This window comes from Neurospora tetraspora (assembly GCF_033439725.1).
Source record: "Neurospora tetraspora strain CBS 560.94 chromosome Unknown B0H65scaffold_4, whole genome shotgun sequence".
In the NCBI taxonomy this organism is placed as follows: Eukaryota; Fungi; Ascomycota; class Sordariomycetes; order Sordariales; family Sordariaceae; genus Neurospora; species Neurospora tetraspora.
Genome location: NW_026944386.1, coordinates 531,868 through 545,841, shown reverse-complemented (window position 1 = coordinate 545,841; position 13,974 = coordinate 531,868). Strand labels below are relative to the sequence as shown.

At 53.6% G+C, this 13,974-nt stretch overlaps 4 protein-coding genes across 4 annotated transcripts; all 4 read right to left on the bottom strand.

Annotated features, from left to right (window-relative positions):
• Positions 1-1,185: 1,185 nt before the first annotated feature.
• B0H65DRAFT_508525 (amino acid permease/ SLC12A domain-containing protein) lies at positions 1,186-3,095 on the bottom strand (the record flags this gene model as incomplete). Its single annotated transcript, XM_062828231.1, has 3 exons — positions 1,186-1,443; positions 1,572-2,497; positions 2,570-3,095. 3 exons carry the CDS (start codon positions 3,093-3,095, stop codon positions 1,186-1,188), a joined length of 1,710 nt encoding a protein of 569 aa, XP_062681284.1.
• Positions 3,096-7,470: 4,375 nt separating this feature from the next.
• On the bottom strand, positions 7,471-8,124 carry B0H65DRAFT_425448 (putative necrosis-inducing factor-domain-containing protein; the record flags this gene model as incomplete). Its single annotated transcript, XM_062824575.1, has 1 exon — positions 7,471-8,124. The coding sequence occupies one exon, from the start codon at positions 8,122-8,124 to the stop codon at positions 7,471-7,473; it is 654 nt and encodes a 217-aa protein (XP_062681283.1).
• Positions 8,125-9,107: 983 nt separating this feature from the next.
• B0H65DRAFT_588438 (uncharacterized protein) lies at positions 9,108-10,336 on the bottom strand (the record flags this gene model as incomplete). The annotated part of the gene is made up of 1 exon (XM_062831003.1): positions 9,108-10,336. The coding sequence occupies one exon, from the start codon at positions 10,334-10,336 to the stop codon at positions 9,305-9,307; it is 1,032 nt and encodes a 343-aa protein (XP_062681282.1). The 3' UTR covers positions 9,108-9,304.
• A 1,287-nt stretch (positions 10,337-11,623) lies between these two features.
• On the bottom strand, positions 11,624-13,493 carry B0H65DRAFT_464095 (uncharacterized protein). The gene is made up of 2 exons (XM_062826746.1): positions 12,852-13,493; positions 11,624-12,785 (listed from the first exon to the last, which is right to left on the bottom strand). Exons 1-2 carry the CDS (start codon positions 13,120-13,122, stop codon positions 11,704-11,706), a joined length of 1,353 nt encoding a protein of 450 aa, XP_062681281.1. The 5' UTR covers positions 13,123-13,493; the 3' UTR covers positions 11,624-11,703.
• Between the last annotated feature and the right edge of the window lie 481 nt (positions 13,494-13,974).

Here is a 13,974-nt window from a genome sequence, read left to right as displayed (position 1 = left end):
TGTTTGAGGATCAGATTCCGTCATAACGGGCACAAGAGTTGTCCAACCTACCTAATCGACCGCTCTTCACTGGCCGGGCACCCGCTAAACCCCACTATAACTCCAGCGCCCACCCACTGAAGCGTTTCAGCTTGTTCGACCACAGCAGGCACTTGACATTTAAGTTGCTCTTACTTCAACCAGCTGAGAATGAAGAAGGGATTGATTGTCATAGATAAACCTACCCTACTTTTACAAATTAGTTTACAAGAGATTCTACACTTTAAGCGATGGGAAGTGGTTCGATCTGCCGAGTGTCCGCGATGAGTTTTCCCCTCCACTGTTTCATTTCAATCGGTCATTGTGCGTCACGGGCCTGCTCAGGCCGTTGTAGGATGCGCTAAAAGTGCCACTAGGTCAGATACAACACTATTTGCTATCCACGCATATTGGGCTTTCTGATGTTAGTGATTTAACAAGCACTTCACTACCGGCAATCCCCGTCCATCATCACAACTCCCGTCAACACTACCTCTACCTCATCAACTCCCTTCAGCGGCTTCTTTGGTATGCGTGAGGTGGCTGGTTTGAAGCAAGCCAAATTATATGAGCATAGAAAACTTCAAAAACCATCAAGCAGGCCAGAACGCGCAAGTCGTTTGCGGCAGACGACGGGGGAGCTCAGATCGTCCCTTCCTTCCACCCCAAGCCTCAGGCTTGCGACACGTACCTTCCCGTGGGATTTGGGTTTGGCCTGACTCGCCCGACCTTGTCTCCTGGGTTCCTTCCGATATTTGTTCTTTCTTTCTTTCATAACGACTGTGTTGTCCAATTGCTGGGGCATCAGGTTAACCTGCTCCCGCTCTGACTGACTGTGACGGCGCAGTACAGCTGAATCGCATCAGAAAGACGGTCAGTTTTAATTGCGCTTGACATGGAAAACGGAAGCGCACAAGACCATTGACCATTTGGTCCGAGTATTCCACTTCATTATTCGACGTTCATTAACATCAACATTTTAGCATCACGTTTGATCATCCTTCGTCATTTTCATCCTTTCATCACTCTCCGTCCCTTTTCACCCCCAGCCCTCCGTGCTCTCCCTCTTCAATCACTAGTGGTATAAAGCAGGGAGGGGTATCCAAAACAAAACAAAAGCCAAAAAAAATCAACTGCTTCCCTTAGGAAAACAGCAGCAGCAGCAGCTTAGACAAACAACTTATGGAACCACCTCCTCCAAGCGGGCATAGCCGCCAACTCGGCGCGGTACGCATTGATCGAGTCCCAGTCGTGCACGCGACGGCCCGTGTCGACATCGATCTGGTCAGCGCGGAGCCAGCTCGTGCCCTTCCAGATGAAGCCGCCGATCCAGAAGACGATGACGACGGGGAGGGCGAGGTACTGCACGAAGAAACCCTTGGCGTCGTTGAAGCCGCCGCCGGGGGGGCAGATGGCTACGTAGAACTGTTTGCAATTTGTTAGCAGCTGTTACGGATATATCGAGCGAAGCGAGGAAAGAAAGAAAAAAAAAACAAGAAAAAAAGAAAAAAAAATGAAGGAGAGGGATAGAAAAGGGAGGGAGGCATATGTACCTGAGCAATCAACACCAAAACAACCAACACCAACCCCAACCACGATCCCCAAACACCACCAGCCGCCTGGAAAGGAATCTCATCCACACTGTGGCCCTTGAGCGCCCACGCCTTGCGGAAGCGGATATGGCTCAAGCAAATAGATCCCCACGTAAACAGCGCCGCCAGACCCGAAAGCGAAAGCAGCCAATCAAAGACGGTCGGGCCAGCAGCGGCCAAGCTGACGTACGCAATGGGACCGAACGCAATGATAGCCAGCACGGAGAACAGCGGGCGGTTGGAGCGATCGACATAGGCAAAGATCTTGGGCGCATACCCTTGCTGGGCCAAGGCGACCAGCGTGCGCGAGCCGCCGTAGACGCACGAGACGCCGAGGGAGAGGACCGAGACCAGGATGACGACGTTCATGAACGAGTCGAAGCCGGTGAGGTTGGCGTACTTGCCGACCAGCACAAAGGGCGAGGCGTTGACGTTGATGAACGGGTTAGCGCCCAACAGGTTCTCGTCGTCGTAGGGGATGAGCAAGCCGACGAAGAAGAGACCGAGGATGTAGAAGAGGGTGATACGCCAGAACACCTGCTTGATGGCGCCGGGGAGGGACTTGACGGGGTTCTTGGCCTCGGCGGCGGCGAGACCGACGAGTTCCGTGCCGGAGAAGGCGAAGGCGGCGGTGACGAAGCAGGAGCAGAAACCGCGGAAGCCGTTGGCGAAAGCACCGGACGCGTACCACAGCTTGGCGCCGGAGTATTCGTCGTAGCGGCTGCCTTTGGGACCGCCGCCGAGGACCATGACGAGGCAGATGATCAGGAAGACGATGGTGGCGCCGAGCTTGAAGGCCGAAGCCCAGAATTCTTCTTCGGCGTAGCCGAGGGTGCCGAAGACGTTGATTATGATGATGGCGACGAGGAAGATTGTGATCCAGACGGCTGTTCGGTGAGTTAGTATTCAAGTTCTTTTTTTTTTCCAATAATTAACCAATACGAGGATGTTTCACTTACCGACGTTTATCTCCTGATTCCAGTACCCAACCGTGAAACCGCAGACAGTAAGTTCAAGAGGCAAGACGATAGCCCACTGAAACACATAGTTCCAGCCCATGGCGAAACCCCAGGACGGATCGATGAAGCGAGTAGAGTAGGTATAGAAACCACCGGTGACAGGGAACATGACGGCCAGCTCGCCAAGGGCGTACACGACGTTGAACATCATGACACCGATGATGGCGAAATCGATAAGCAGGGAAGCAGGCCCGCCATTGTGCAGCGCCTTGCCGGAACCGACGAAGAAACCGGCGCCGATGGAGCCGCCGATGGCAATCATGTGCAGGTGGCGGGACTTCATGGTGCGCTCGATCTCGGTGCTGTCACCGGTGTGATACCGGCGAGGCTTGAAGGACGCCAGGTTGAGACCATTGCGCGTCATGAAGTCCTCCTGCGGGAGGTCCTCGGCGACGCCGGCCTCATAGGCGGGAGCCGCGTCGACACGGGTCTCCTTGTCGTGGGAGCCTTTTTCTATGTCGGACATGGTGGTGGTTTGGGGGGGTGATGGGTTGGAGGGAGGTGGGGAGAGAGAAAGGGAAGAGGGACGGACGGACGGCGGGAGGAGAAGAGGGGGAGGAGAAGAGAGGATAAAGTACTCCGAGCCACGAGAACTCAAGCAACAACCACTTCACCCTCGGCTTGGTGAGACTGGGAATGTGTAACCCAACGGGCTGGCTGGAGAGGTAGGATCAAATCACATAGGGGTCAAAGGGAGGTGTCCTATCAGGAGCCAGATAGGCGACAGCGCGGAGGATTTGCCTCTGCGGAAAGACTAGTAGAAAGATAGGGCAGGCGTGCGGGTGTGTAAGCCCGGCGATGGTAGTGCAGCCAAGCTTCTTGGATTGCGGAGGTAGCCCTGCTTGAGCGAGGGTTACTGGGTAAGCCTCTCGGACGGTAGCCCCGGATGGGAAAAGCGTCGAAGTCTGAACAAGATAGCCGGGGGTTTGGTGGTTGGGCTAACACATGGCAGTCCACCATGTCCGTTGTTGGAGTGTGATCCGCAACGGATCTGTCTTGTGGCCCGGCTGGGTTGCAATTTGTGGACAAATAACAATGTGTAAAAGCACTCCTACACGCGCAATAAGCGAGAGGCAAAGGGGGACCTATGTATTGGGGGGGCAAGGATGATGTCGAAGCATGGAAGGCAGCTAGAACATCTTTGTCCGCCCGCAGCCAATAGAGTCGTCTGGCTGGACGGGCCTAGGCTTGAGGGTGAGACTGACTTGTTAGACTTGTTACTACTAATGACGAAAACGGAAGTTCATCAACCAAGCTCGCCCAGCTGATGAATGGGGGGAGAGGGGGAACTAGAACTGCATCAGGGATCAACCCGGCTGGGCAAAGTGTGGTGATGTTGGGGTAAAACAGCCAGACACCGACGGAGGTTGTATGTGAATAAGGACGAGTGGTTCGACTACAATCATCGAGTTCACTGCTGAATAGGACTTTGATAGGGAGTCCGAGATAGGCGATAACCGGTAATAGATATGGAGGAGACTCGGGTCCAGATGCTGTGGATTCACAAGGGAATGGAGTCCGAGGCGTGGGAGGGAGTCCACTGGGCTCCGGTCCCCCGCGTGGCTCTCTTGGTGCCCCAGTCCCTTAAGCATCGTGATATCCACATCTGATGGTCGCAAATAGAGACCATGTCCGTCTCCACCGTGTGCTAGGAAGCACCAACAGATGAGACTACAGTATCAACCCCTGAAAGTGCAAATAATTCGGGCACTATGGGGGATGGCTCGCAAAATTTGCACTTAATGGGGTTTTTGCACTTACTGGCACCTCACTTACATACAAAAGTGCGAATCCGGGCCGCGGAAAAGTTTGCACTTAACGGGTCAGTTTGTATGTGTTTGCACTTTGGGGGGGTTGCACTTTCAGGGGTTGATACTGTAGCGGAATGACGATACAGTTCAATACTGGTTCGTTTGTTAGCGCGATTCTTGTGACGGGGGTCTGCAAAATAAGACAGGAAAACACGCGACAAGCACATTCAAAGCAAAAAATTGGAGAGACTATCTGAAGCTCTCGAGACGCATCAGGTTGATAGCAATTTTTTGCATGAAATTTGGTGGATTGGTGGTTGAGTTGGGCAGAGTGCCTAGTGAAGTTCCGCGCTAACGAAAGCAACAGTGTAGTATCACTGTCGTTTCTTTTTGAGAACCATCTTCATCTTGTTGCACCTGAGGGATCCGACAGCTCGGTCTCGAGCTCGGTGAATATGTGTTGGGATTGAGGTGCCTGGCATGCCTCACATGTGTGGCGTAGTAAGAGGGGGAAGTGTCTCTTTCATGCAGTCAGCCTTGGTAGCGTCCTTTTGTTTCTGTGCTGATCAGTTCTCGGCAGATTGCAACTTCCCCCACATTGTTGAGGGTATTTTGTGATTTGCACTGGCAAGTCCAACTGAGGTCCTTTGTTTTTGGGGAGGCGTCACCGTTGAAGGGAAGGAACAAAGGGGCAAGGACCAAGATGACGGGGCAAAAGCCAAGTGTCTAGGCTAGTCTTGGACTCTTGGTGTTTCTTGACAGCTTCCGGACTGGGGCGTGATGGGGCGAGATGTGGCTGGTTTCATTGCATGCGGCTCTTGGCTGCTCCTTGGCACCTGTACCCGCTTGAAACCCGGTGGGCCGGTCTCCTGGGACTCCACTGGACACCTGGTGCTCAACCACGATAGTGGACCTCCGGGCTCTCCAAATGCGAACAAGCTCAAATGCGGGGGAATGCCCAAGAACTGCCCAGCACTCTTTCCAAGAAACACCAAGAGTTCCAAGCTTCTTGCTTATCACGGGCCGACATGGATTCCTATCACCCTATCTGGGCGCTTGTTCTTAGGCGCCTGGAGAGAGTGGACTCGGTGGAACTCGGTGGATCACGATAACTGCTCGAAATCCACAATTACGGAGTCGCCCGATAGCATAAGTCGACGACAGTTGATGTTGATATCAAGACCTTTGATATTATCTCGACACTCTTCATCATGTCAACTCCCAGCACCAAATCACCAAGAACAAAGGACCACCAATGCCCAGACCGTCAGCGTCGGTTGAACGAGGCAAAAGTTGACAGTTCGGTGCCAATGCCCCTTTGGTCAAAGACCACACACCTCAGCAAGTGCTGTCACAACAGAAGCCGGTTGCGCTGCGCTAACGAGGCACTAACAATTATTGGGCTGATGTGCGTCGACACTTCACTTCATTTAGCACTTGGTCGTCGGATTCAATTCCATATTGGTTCTTCAGTATTGCTTCACCATCAGATATACGGAGGGACCACTTCATGTACTGTTCACATGTCCCCCTAGCCCTCTTATTCTGCAGACCGACCACTCGTCCCGTTGCCCATTCGTTAGCACACAGCACCACGCTAGGAAACTGGTAGACCAGGAATACCTAGCCATGCTTGATGTTGTCGGTTCGTCTGGTTGCCTACTATGTGCTAGTGCTCGATGGTCGCTAGCTGGTCGCCGACTTGTTGCCCCTTTTCTCTACAGTTGAGACACTGCTGGGTAGTTGCTCGTCATGCCATCTGCTCTTGAAGGGGAGGGAGGTGGGGAGTTCATGTGGTCCAAGTGGTCAGTCAGCCCATACACACTCCCAGAATGAGGTCGTCGTCGACGGTTCTAATCTTCGATCATGCTTCATACAACCCTCCTAATGGCATGTTTCAGTGGGAGTGTGAGAGTGATACAACTTTCAGGTTTCCCAAAGCTTCCAAAGCTTCCAAGGCTTCCAGAAAGATAACACACATGGCAACCGAGACATAAGAACCTAACCCAAAGGGAAGTAAGGGATTCTCATCTGCCCGGGGCGTGTTACCTGTTACTTCCCGTCGTACGTACCTGCATCTGTCTCTGCTGCATTCATCACTGTCACGACGCCAATGAGCCTCGATCCGAGATCTGCTAAACAGACGTCTGAACGTTTGATGGATGCAACCTCATTGACATCTCTCACCATACCATAAATCGCGCGCATTATACATGTACCCAACCAACCCATCTAGCCTACCCAGCCTCATTTGAGACAAGGTTCATTTCTGCTTCGCTTCTATGTACTTCCACATCTCAACTCACAAGTGGAACATGGGAACATGGGAACATGGGAACATGGGAACATGGGAGCGTGGGGGCGTGGGGACATCTTCCTTATCTCTACACACACGAGCTGTCAGTCTGACATGGCCCAAGAGAGTGAGCCACGGAATAGTGCCTACTGTACATGCAGGGGTGAGTGGACCCTTCCGTGGAATTCACCGAATGTTCCTGTTCAGAGGGTTTTTTTCTCTTACTTCCACGTTTCTCCTTAACAGCAACAGAATAAAGGGGGATCTCATACCTACAGGTGCGCGCGCCTGTGCTTTGTGTGTCTGGTGACTAGATTCTGAACGCAAAATTATAGGCAACGAACGGGAAAGACAGAGACGGTAAACATGACCAAGTAGTATTCCATTCAGTACAAAGATCGGAGAAGAATATTCGTTATTTTCCTTGACGGCTTGCGACAAGCAACTCTTGGTAATTACAAAAACAGAAGGACAGGAGTAAGGCGTGCGCATTCCACACACTCCAGTGTGCTAAGCATGCATGCGAGAGGGATGAAGCAGAGAGAGACCCCAGCCCCTTCCCGAGAAGAAGAGTAGAAGAAGAAAACCCATAACGGCAATGATGCGAGCGAGTATAGCGAGTATAATGTCCAAAGGAGGAGAAGAAGAAGGGAAAAAAAAAGCGAAGGCAAAAGGAAACAAAGTCCCGACTCCTACCCCTACACAAACACAAACACAAAGGCCCTTCCCCTTCCCCTTTCCCTTCTACATACAACCTCTATCCATATCACAAACCCCCCCTAATCCAGATTCACCTAGTACCCCTTATTCCGATACAACCCCCACCTCAAACTATACTCATCCCCCTTAAACGTCTGGCTAATACACTGCGTATCCCCATAACTGCCCACCTTCCCCTGTTCCTCACTCGACCTAAACCTGTCAATGCTCTTCTGGATCCACTCGGTGATATCCAGATCGCCCACCAGCGTCTGCAGCGCCTTCGGCACCCCATCCGTACTTTCAATCCCCAGCGCGCAAGATTTGTGTGAAACCAGCGTCCGCTGGGTGCCCGTCATGTAGTGCCACGTCCCGCCGTTGGGCGAGATGTTCTGGATGATGATCTTGCAGTCGTCCACCCAGGGGGACCCGTCAGAGGTCTTGTTGAAGATGCCGCCGCCTCGGCAAAAGTCTTTGTTGCCGCCGCGCTTTGAGAATTTGACGAGGCCGGTGGCGGAGGGGGAGGATGGGTTGGGAGAGCGTTTGGGCCGGGGAGGGGGGAGGGAGGAGAAGAAGGCGATGGCCGGGTCGTTGGGGTCGTCGTCGACGTGGACGTTGATGTTGGCGTCGGCGGGGACGGAGGAGTCGACGGGGTTGGTGCCGGAGGGAGAGACGATGGGGGTGGCGGTGATGAGGGAGAGGAAGGTGGAGGTGAGGAGGAGGGTGAGGAGGTTGGTTGGGAGCTGCATTTTGCTGGAGTGTGTTTTGCGGGCTCAAGTTTGAGACTGAGTGGTTTGGTTTGGTTTGGTTTCTTTGTCCGTCAGGGGTTGTCAAATGAGTGTCGGTGCGGTAGGACCAGGGGCCTCTCTCTGCTCTGCGGTTTTGGGCGAGAAGGTTATTCAGCTGAATAGACCATTCTCTCGGGAAAGGAAGTTCTCGCCAGAGGGCTTTATCCTTGCCCATGGTTGAAGGGCGTTTTTACATCGCCTTTGACTCGGGGTCTTAGGATTGTGGTTATTTTGGGCGAAGGGAACTAAGGTAAGAGCGGCATCGAGCGGGACGGGAGGCGGGTGGCTCAGGGGTGAACAAAGACTTTTGACGGCCGCTGAAGGTCCATTGTTTGAGATCAAAAAGGTAACATCTGGGCGTTCGTGCGAATGACCAGGTACCGTGTCTTGCGATTGTGTGGTTGGAATTCCACTTGGGCTTGATGACCCTCGAGGGCGAGTTTGGGTTACTGCTGATGATGAGAAGTTGCCGATGTTCCGACTTGTTGGCATCCCAAAGCTTCATCTGAACAGAACATCATAGTTGATCCATTAGTTTCAACTGACCACACAGCAGGATGGAGGTACACTCTAGAGTTGAAAAATCTCTGTCCTCAGTGATCGAAATTTTCTTGCCAAGGTGGATTCGGCATTCGCTGGACTTCCTGGAGGAAGGTACGCACGGGGTCCTTCCACTCACCAACCATGCTCTCAATAACAAGAGTGAGGAGTCGGTATTAACGACAATTGGGGGGGGGGGGGGTTCACTGATACTGCACCCCAAATGATTTGACAAGTCGGATCAGTCGAAAGTTGCTTGAAAGGAGTCATTAAATTTGTGGTACGTGAATACGGTCATCTTCTCAATTATCGCGAAGAGGTTGTCTAACACCTGAAGCTATGAAGCAAACCGGAATATGAATCTCAAAACAGCAAAATGAGAACAGACGCAAGGAAAGCGTTATCGGTACACCCTTCCTTCTTTCCTTCCGGCCTTCAATTCCACCCCACGCACCTTCCCTCTTCCCACGTCAACTCCGGGGGTGATGGCATCGGGCAACCTTTGCTCTTTCCATTTCTTCCCAAACTTCCACCATCTCCAATCCCCATCCCGGGCCTCCCCTCCTAGGTACTGCGTAACTCCCTCAACTCACTCACTCAACTACCTATTCCCCATCCCCTCCCACCACGCCGGCTTGCTCCCCTTCAGCTTATACCCAAAATACACCTGATACTGCTGCGTCTCCGCATTATCCCAACACTTCCACTTGCCCTCAACCTCAAACCCCTGCGCATACCAAAGCTGCTGCTTGCCACCCGCATTAGCCGGCAAATCATTGATGGCCTTGACGCCATGTAGATACGACCGCTCGATATCGGTATTGCCGATCTTGAGGATCTCCCCCTTCTTCACCACGGTGCCCGTCGTCCTGAGCGCGAGCTCGCACGTCTTTGCCGTCAACAGGGTGTACGCATCGTTGGACGTGCGGTAGGTAAAGTAGCGGCTGCGGCCGAGCGCGTTGGCTGGTATCATCACGCAGTCGAGGTAGTGCGGCGACTCGTACTGGAGGTGCGGGATCACGTCGTAGGGCTCCGTGCAGAAGGTGTAGTTGACGCCGGGGCCGAAGTCGCGTTTTGATGAGAGGTCGCCATAGGGGTCATTTGGGGAGCCATCAGAAGGGGGGTCTATGGGGTTGATGGTGACGGTTTCGTATTTTTCGAGGTCGGAGATGGGGACGCAGGATCCGGTCATGGTGGTGTTGTCCTTGGGAGAAAGGTAGTAGACGTCGAGGCAGGGTTCGTTGGAGGCGACGTTGTCGCCCTCGTCGCCTCTTGGTTTCAACGAGTGTTGGTATTGGTAGTCGGTTTGGAGCTGGCGGAGGGTGGAGAAGGAGACGCAGCGATTTTGGTCGGGGCCGGTTGTGGTGGAAGGGGATTGGGTATTGAACTTGAGGTTCACGCAGAGGTTATTTTCGTTGGCTTTCGCTCTCCTTCTGGCGTGTTTTCCTTGGTGTTTCGTATGATTGGAGTCTTGGCCGTTCGGGAGTTGGCCGACTGGCACGCAGTCAGCGACTTTGCCTGTCTTGATGTCAACGACATCGACGCAGCCGATGAGTTTCGGATAGGGATTTGCTGAGACCGTGACGGCCACGGCAATGACGGCGAGGATGGACCTCAGGTTTGTTGGCAGCATGGTGAGTTCTGTCAAGAGATTGAAAGTGCTGACGATGGCTTGACAGGAAGTCCGTAGTGTGGTTTGAGGTACTGATACATCTTATACCAGGTGGTGAAGGGCTTGCCGAGACATCGTTGTAGGAAACAAGGTGCTATTCAGAACTTATTCAGGTCGGCTTCTTTCCATCTGGGACAATGGGTATTGACTCGTGCCAGGAGCAGCCAAGTTTCAATTATAAGCTGACCATTCCTTCACCAGCACCTGTCTATTCCTATCTGAGCGGCAGAGTCAACAGATCCCGTGTCAGCTCTAAGGAACTCGGGATTGTTCATCGGGTTTTTCGTGCGATTGCATATGAGCAAACGACCAAGTTCTCAGACAACGGACGGGCGGCTTGCACGGATAGCGACCGCTAACCGATGAGCAATCAGTCAAGCCTACCGCCTCAACGACATGGCCGTAAGCAGACTTTCGTTTTTCCCTATTATCACGACTCCCCTACCCCTGGTGGAACGACATTCCAGCTTCTTGCTGTACCTCCCTTTCCGCAATGCCATGTTTGACAATCTCGACGTCAATTACTATAGACAACATTCTGTCTTTCCATTGTTCCATTTCAAATCCTTTGTTCCCCCGTGGCATATCCAGGCCGCGTGGCATTCCTGTTCCTGACAGATGACCGCCACTCTCTCCGCCTTTGTTCCTGCCCGGACAATGTGACCCGCACTGCCTTTCGTGGGATACGGTCAACCCAGATTTCCTTAGCTCTAACCACGTTATCGAAACCCGTTGCTATCTGATATTCATCGCCAAGGAAACGAGGATTACGAACTCCTGCAGTCTACACCATTGCCCCTTCTCGAAAAGTCAACAACACACACGGACCCATGGTGTTGTGGTGATGCTCGCTGCTCGATGGCGAATGTCACTTGACGAGAACTTTTTCATTTCACCGTTATTGGGCTCAGAATTCCTGATTCACTTGCCTTAGGCCTGGTGTGTGACCCTGCTGGGCCATGGTATTTGGGGCAGATGTCTTGCTTGGCCCTTGGGTGTAGACATGCCAGCAGAAATATTCTTGCACTTCTTGTTGCTCAGACATGCACAAAACAGAACTGCCAGAGAAGGTTGATCTGATTCCTTTCACAGCCTTACGGATACTCGGAACTCACCACATTTTCACACAGGTCAGTCACGGTCCATTCAGTCTCGGTGTTTCAATCGTAACTTATTTATCATGCGCTTCTCGCACATGCAATAAGTCATTCAGTCCATCCAAAACAACCTCCAACCCATTGACAACCCCCCTCCCCAAGACCCTGGACAGCAGCCAGTTCTTTCTGCTTCCCATTCACTCAGACCTAGTTCCAGGCCTCACGACCAACCTAAGCCGAAAACGCAGCACCAGCACCAGTATACTTCAAGCTGAACACACCGCGCTCGATGCTGTTCAGGAGAAGATAACCCGACTTGAAGTAGGGATACACCGACCAAGAACCCGTAAACTCGGCCTGGCCACCGAGGCTATCATCCTCAGGGTAGCAGTCAAAGAAGCCGACCTGCTTCAATCCCGAACCGTCAGGCTTGGAGGGGATGGAGCTGACGTCGACGATGCGGAGACCAGACCCGTAGTTGCTCTGGTAGCTGAGACCGTTGACGACATACTGGTTATGATCGATCGAGATAGCCGGGCTCTGGTAGGTACCGGTGAAAACAGGAGCAGTGAGCGAAGTGATATCAACAATGTAAGTAGTCGTCCTCTTATTCGACGCCTTGCCCGCGCCATAGTACTCGTCCAACTCGTCATCCAGCAACAGGTACTTCATGCTGCTATCGACCAACCAGCCCTGGTGGGTATAGCTCGCGCCGGTATACGTCTTGGAGCTCAGGGTCTTGGGGCTGGACTTGCTGGTCACATCAACAATATCCAGCGTGTCCTCGTTGAAGTTGAAGCAGATCTCCTTGCCGGTGTAGCGGGTGTCGGGGCCCTTGTAGATGACGCACTGCGCGTCGTGCACGTAGCCGCCCGCCGACAAGCAGCCGGCCTTGACGGGCGACGCCGGGTTGGTCACGTTCACCATGAACAGACCGCCCTTGCAGCCGGCCGAGGTGGCGGTGCCGACGGCGTAGATCATGTTGGTCTCCTCGTGCGCGACGATGTTGTGCGAGGACCCGAGCCCTTTGTAGATGGCGGTCAGGTCGGAGGAGGTGGAGAAGACTTTTGGGGAGGAGGGGGAGATGGTCAGCAGCTTGGTGAGGTCGAAGACTTGCAGGCCGTGGTCGCGAGCTTCGGAGCCGATGTAGACGTGGTTGCCGATGACCTTCATGTCGCGCCATGAGGAGGAGGTGGTCTGAGTGGGCAGGCGGCCGAGGTAGACGAGCGAGCCGTCGGAGAGGATCTCGACGAAGGCGGTGCCGTCGGTTTGGCCGACCGTGGCGAATTCACGGCCGTTGGGGGCGGTCCAGCCTGTCACATACATCATCAGTATCACGCTCGGGCTCGGGTTCAGATGAAGATGGGGGAACTACTCACCCCAGATGTCATTCCCCTTTCTCGTCGACGATCCCATGTCCTGATGACGGAGGAACCCCTTCAAGTCGACGTTGCTGCACTGGTACTCGCCCGCCTTGCCGTTGACGCACGAAGTGGCGGCAGTAGCCTGGTAGCGGTCGATGTCGAAGGCGCCGACCTCCTGCTGGCGGGCCCAAGTGTCGATCTTGAGCTCTCTCAGCCGGGCCATGGACTCGGCAGCAGCGGTGCCGGCGAGGGCCGAGACGGCCGCCAAGAAAATGGACGTCTTCATTGTGACAGAGGTTATGAGAGAGAAAGACTGAGGAATGAAGGAGTAAGTGATGGGGGTGAGGAGCTGAGCTGGGGGAACTGACGGTGACGATCTTGATGATGGTGGAGAGAGTCTTTATACTATTTCTCTCAGTCACATCACCGTCTTGAACAGAACAAAACTTCTTCCTCGATCGTCATGTTGGCGTCCCGTTCCTGTTCCTGTCTATCACTCTTCCATTGCGGAAGCTGCTTTCTTCCAGTCTCGAACCATGTAACCTCCCTCCAGCACGCAACATCTCCAACACTAGCGATGTCGCCATATCCAACCTTGGCCACAACCTCTGCCATTTGCTCTCCCAACCTGCGTCTCCTTCTTATCCCAGCGTTGCCACATCCCCCCTCCCTACTCCCTCCCCTCCACTACCCACGCGACCTCGTGGCGCCCAGCGCGCCGTCCCGATACCTAGTCGATAACCTCGTCGTATCCGCCACGGGCCATCCAGGTCCCCGCTCGCTCAATTTCTGCATCTGCCGCTCACCAGCTCGCGTGCAGCCTTACAATGGGATTTGTCATTATCCCATTTCGGGAGCTCATGATTCGCGAGGTGCCACAAAGCATACCAAGACGTCGCATTACCACCCTCCGTCTCCCCTCTCAAAACGTCGACCTTCCGAATCCGAACCCGTTGCCCGGGATGCCGAGAAAACATGTGGGGGTCTTGTTCCTCCGTCCGTCGTCCGTCGCGATTCCGTCTTCCGTCTTCCGGGGACGAGGGGCGAGGGGTGAGGGGCAGTGCTGTTGCTGTTATGTTGGAAGGCCGAGAAGCAAACTGGGAAACCAGGAAAAGAAGAACAGTTCAAGTCGCAGTAA

Coding starts and splice junctions, on each gene's coding strand:
- B0H65DRAFT_464095 (XM_062826746.1), bottom strand. CDS start 13,122: ATGAAGACGTCCATTTTCTTGGCGGCCGTCTCGGCCCTCGCCGGCACC. Junction 12,786..12,851: donor AAAGGGGAATGACATCTGGG/GTGAGTAGTTCC, acceptor TGTATGTGACAG/GCTGGACCGCCCCCAACGGC.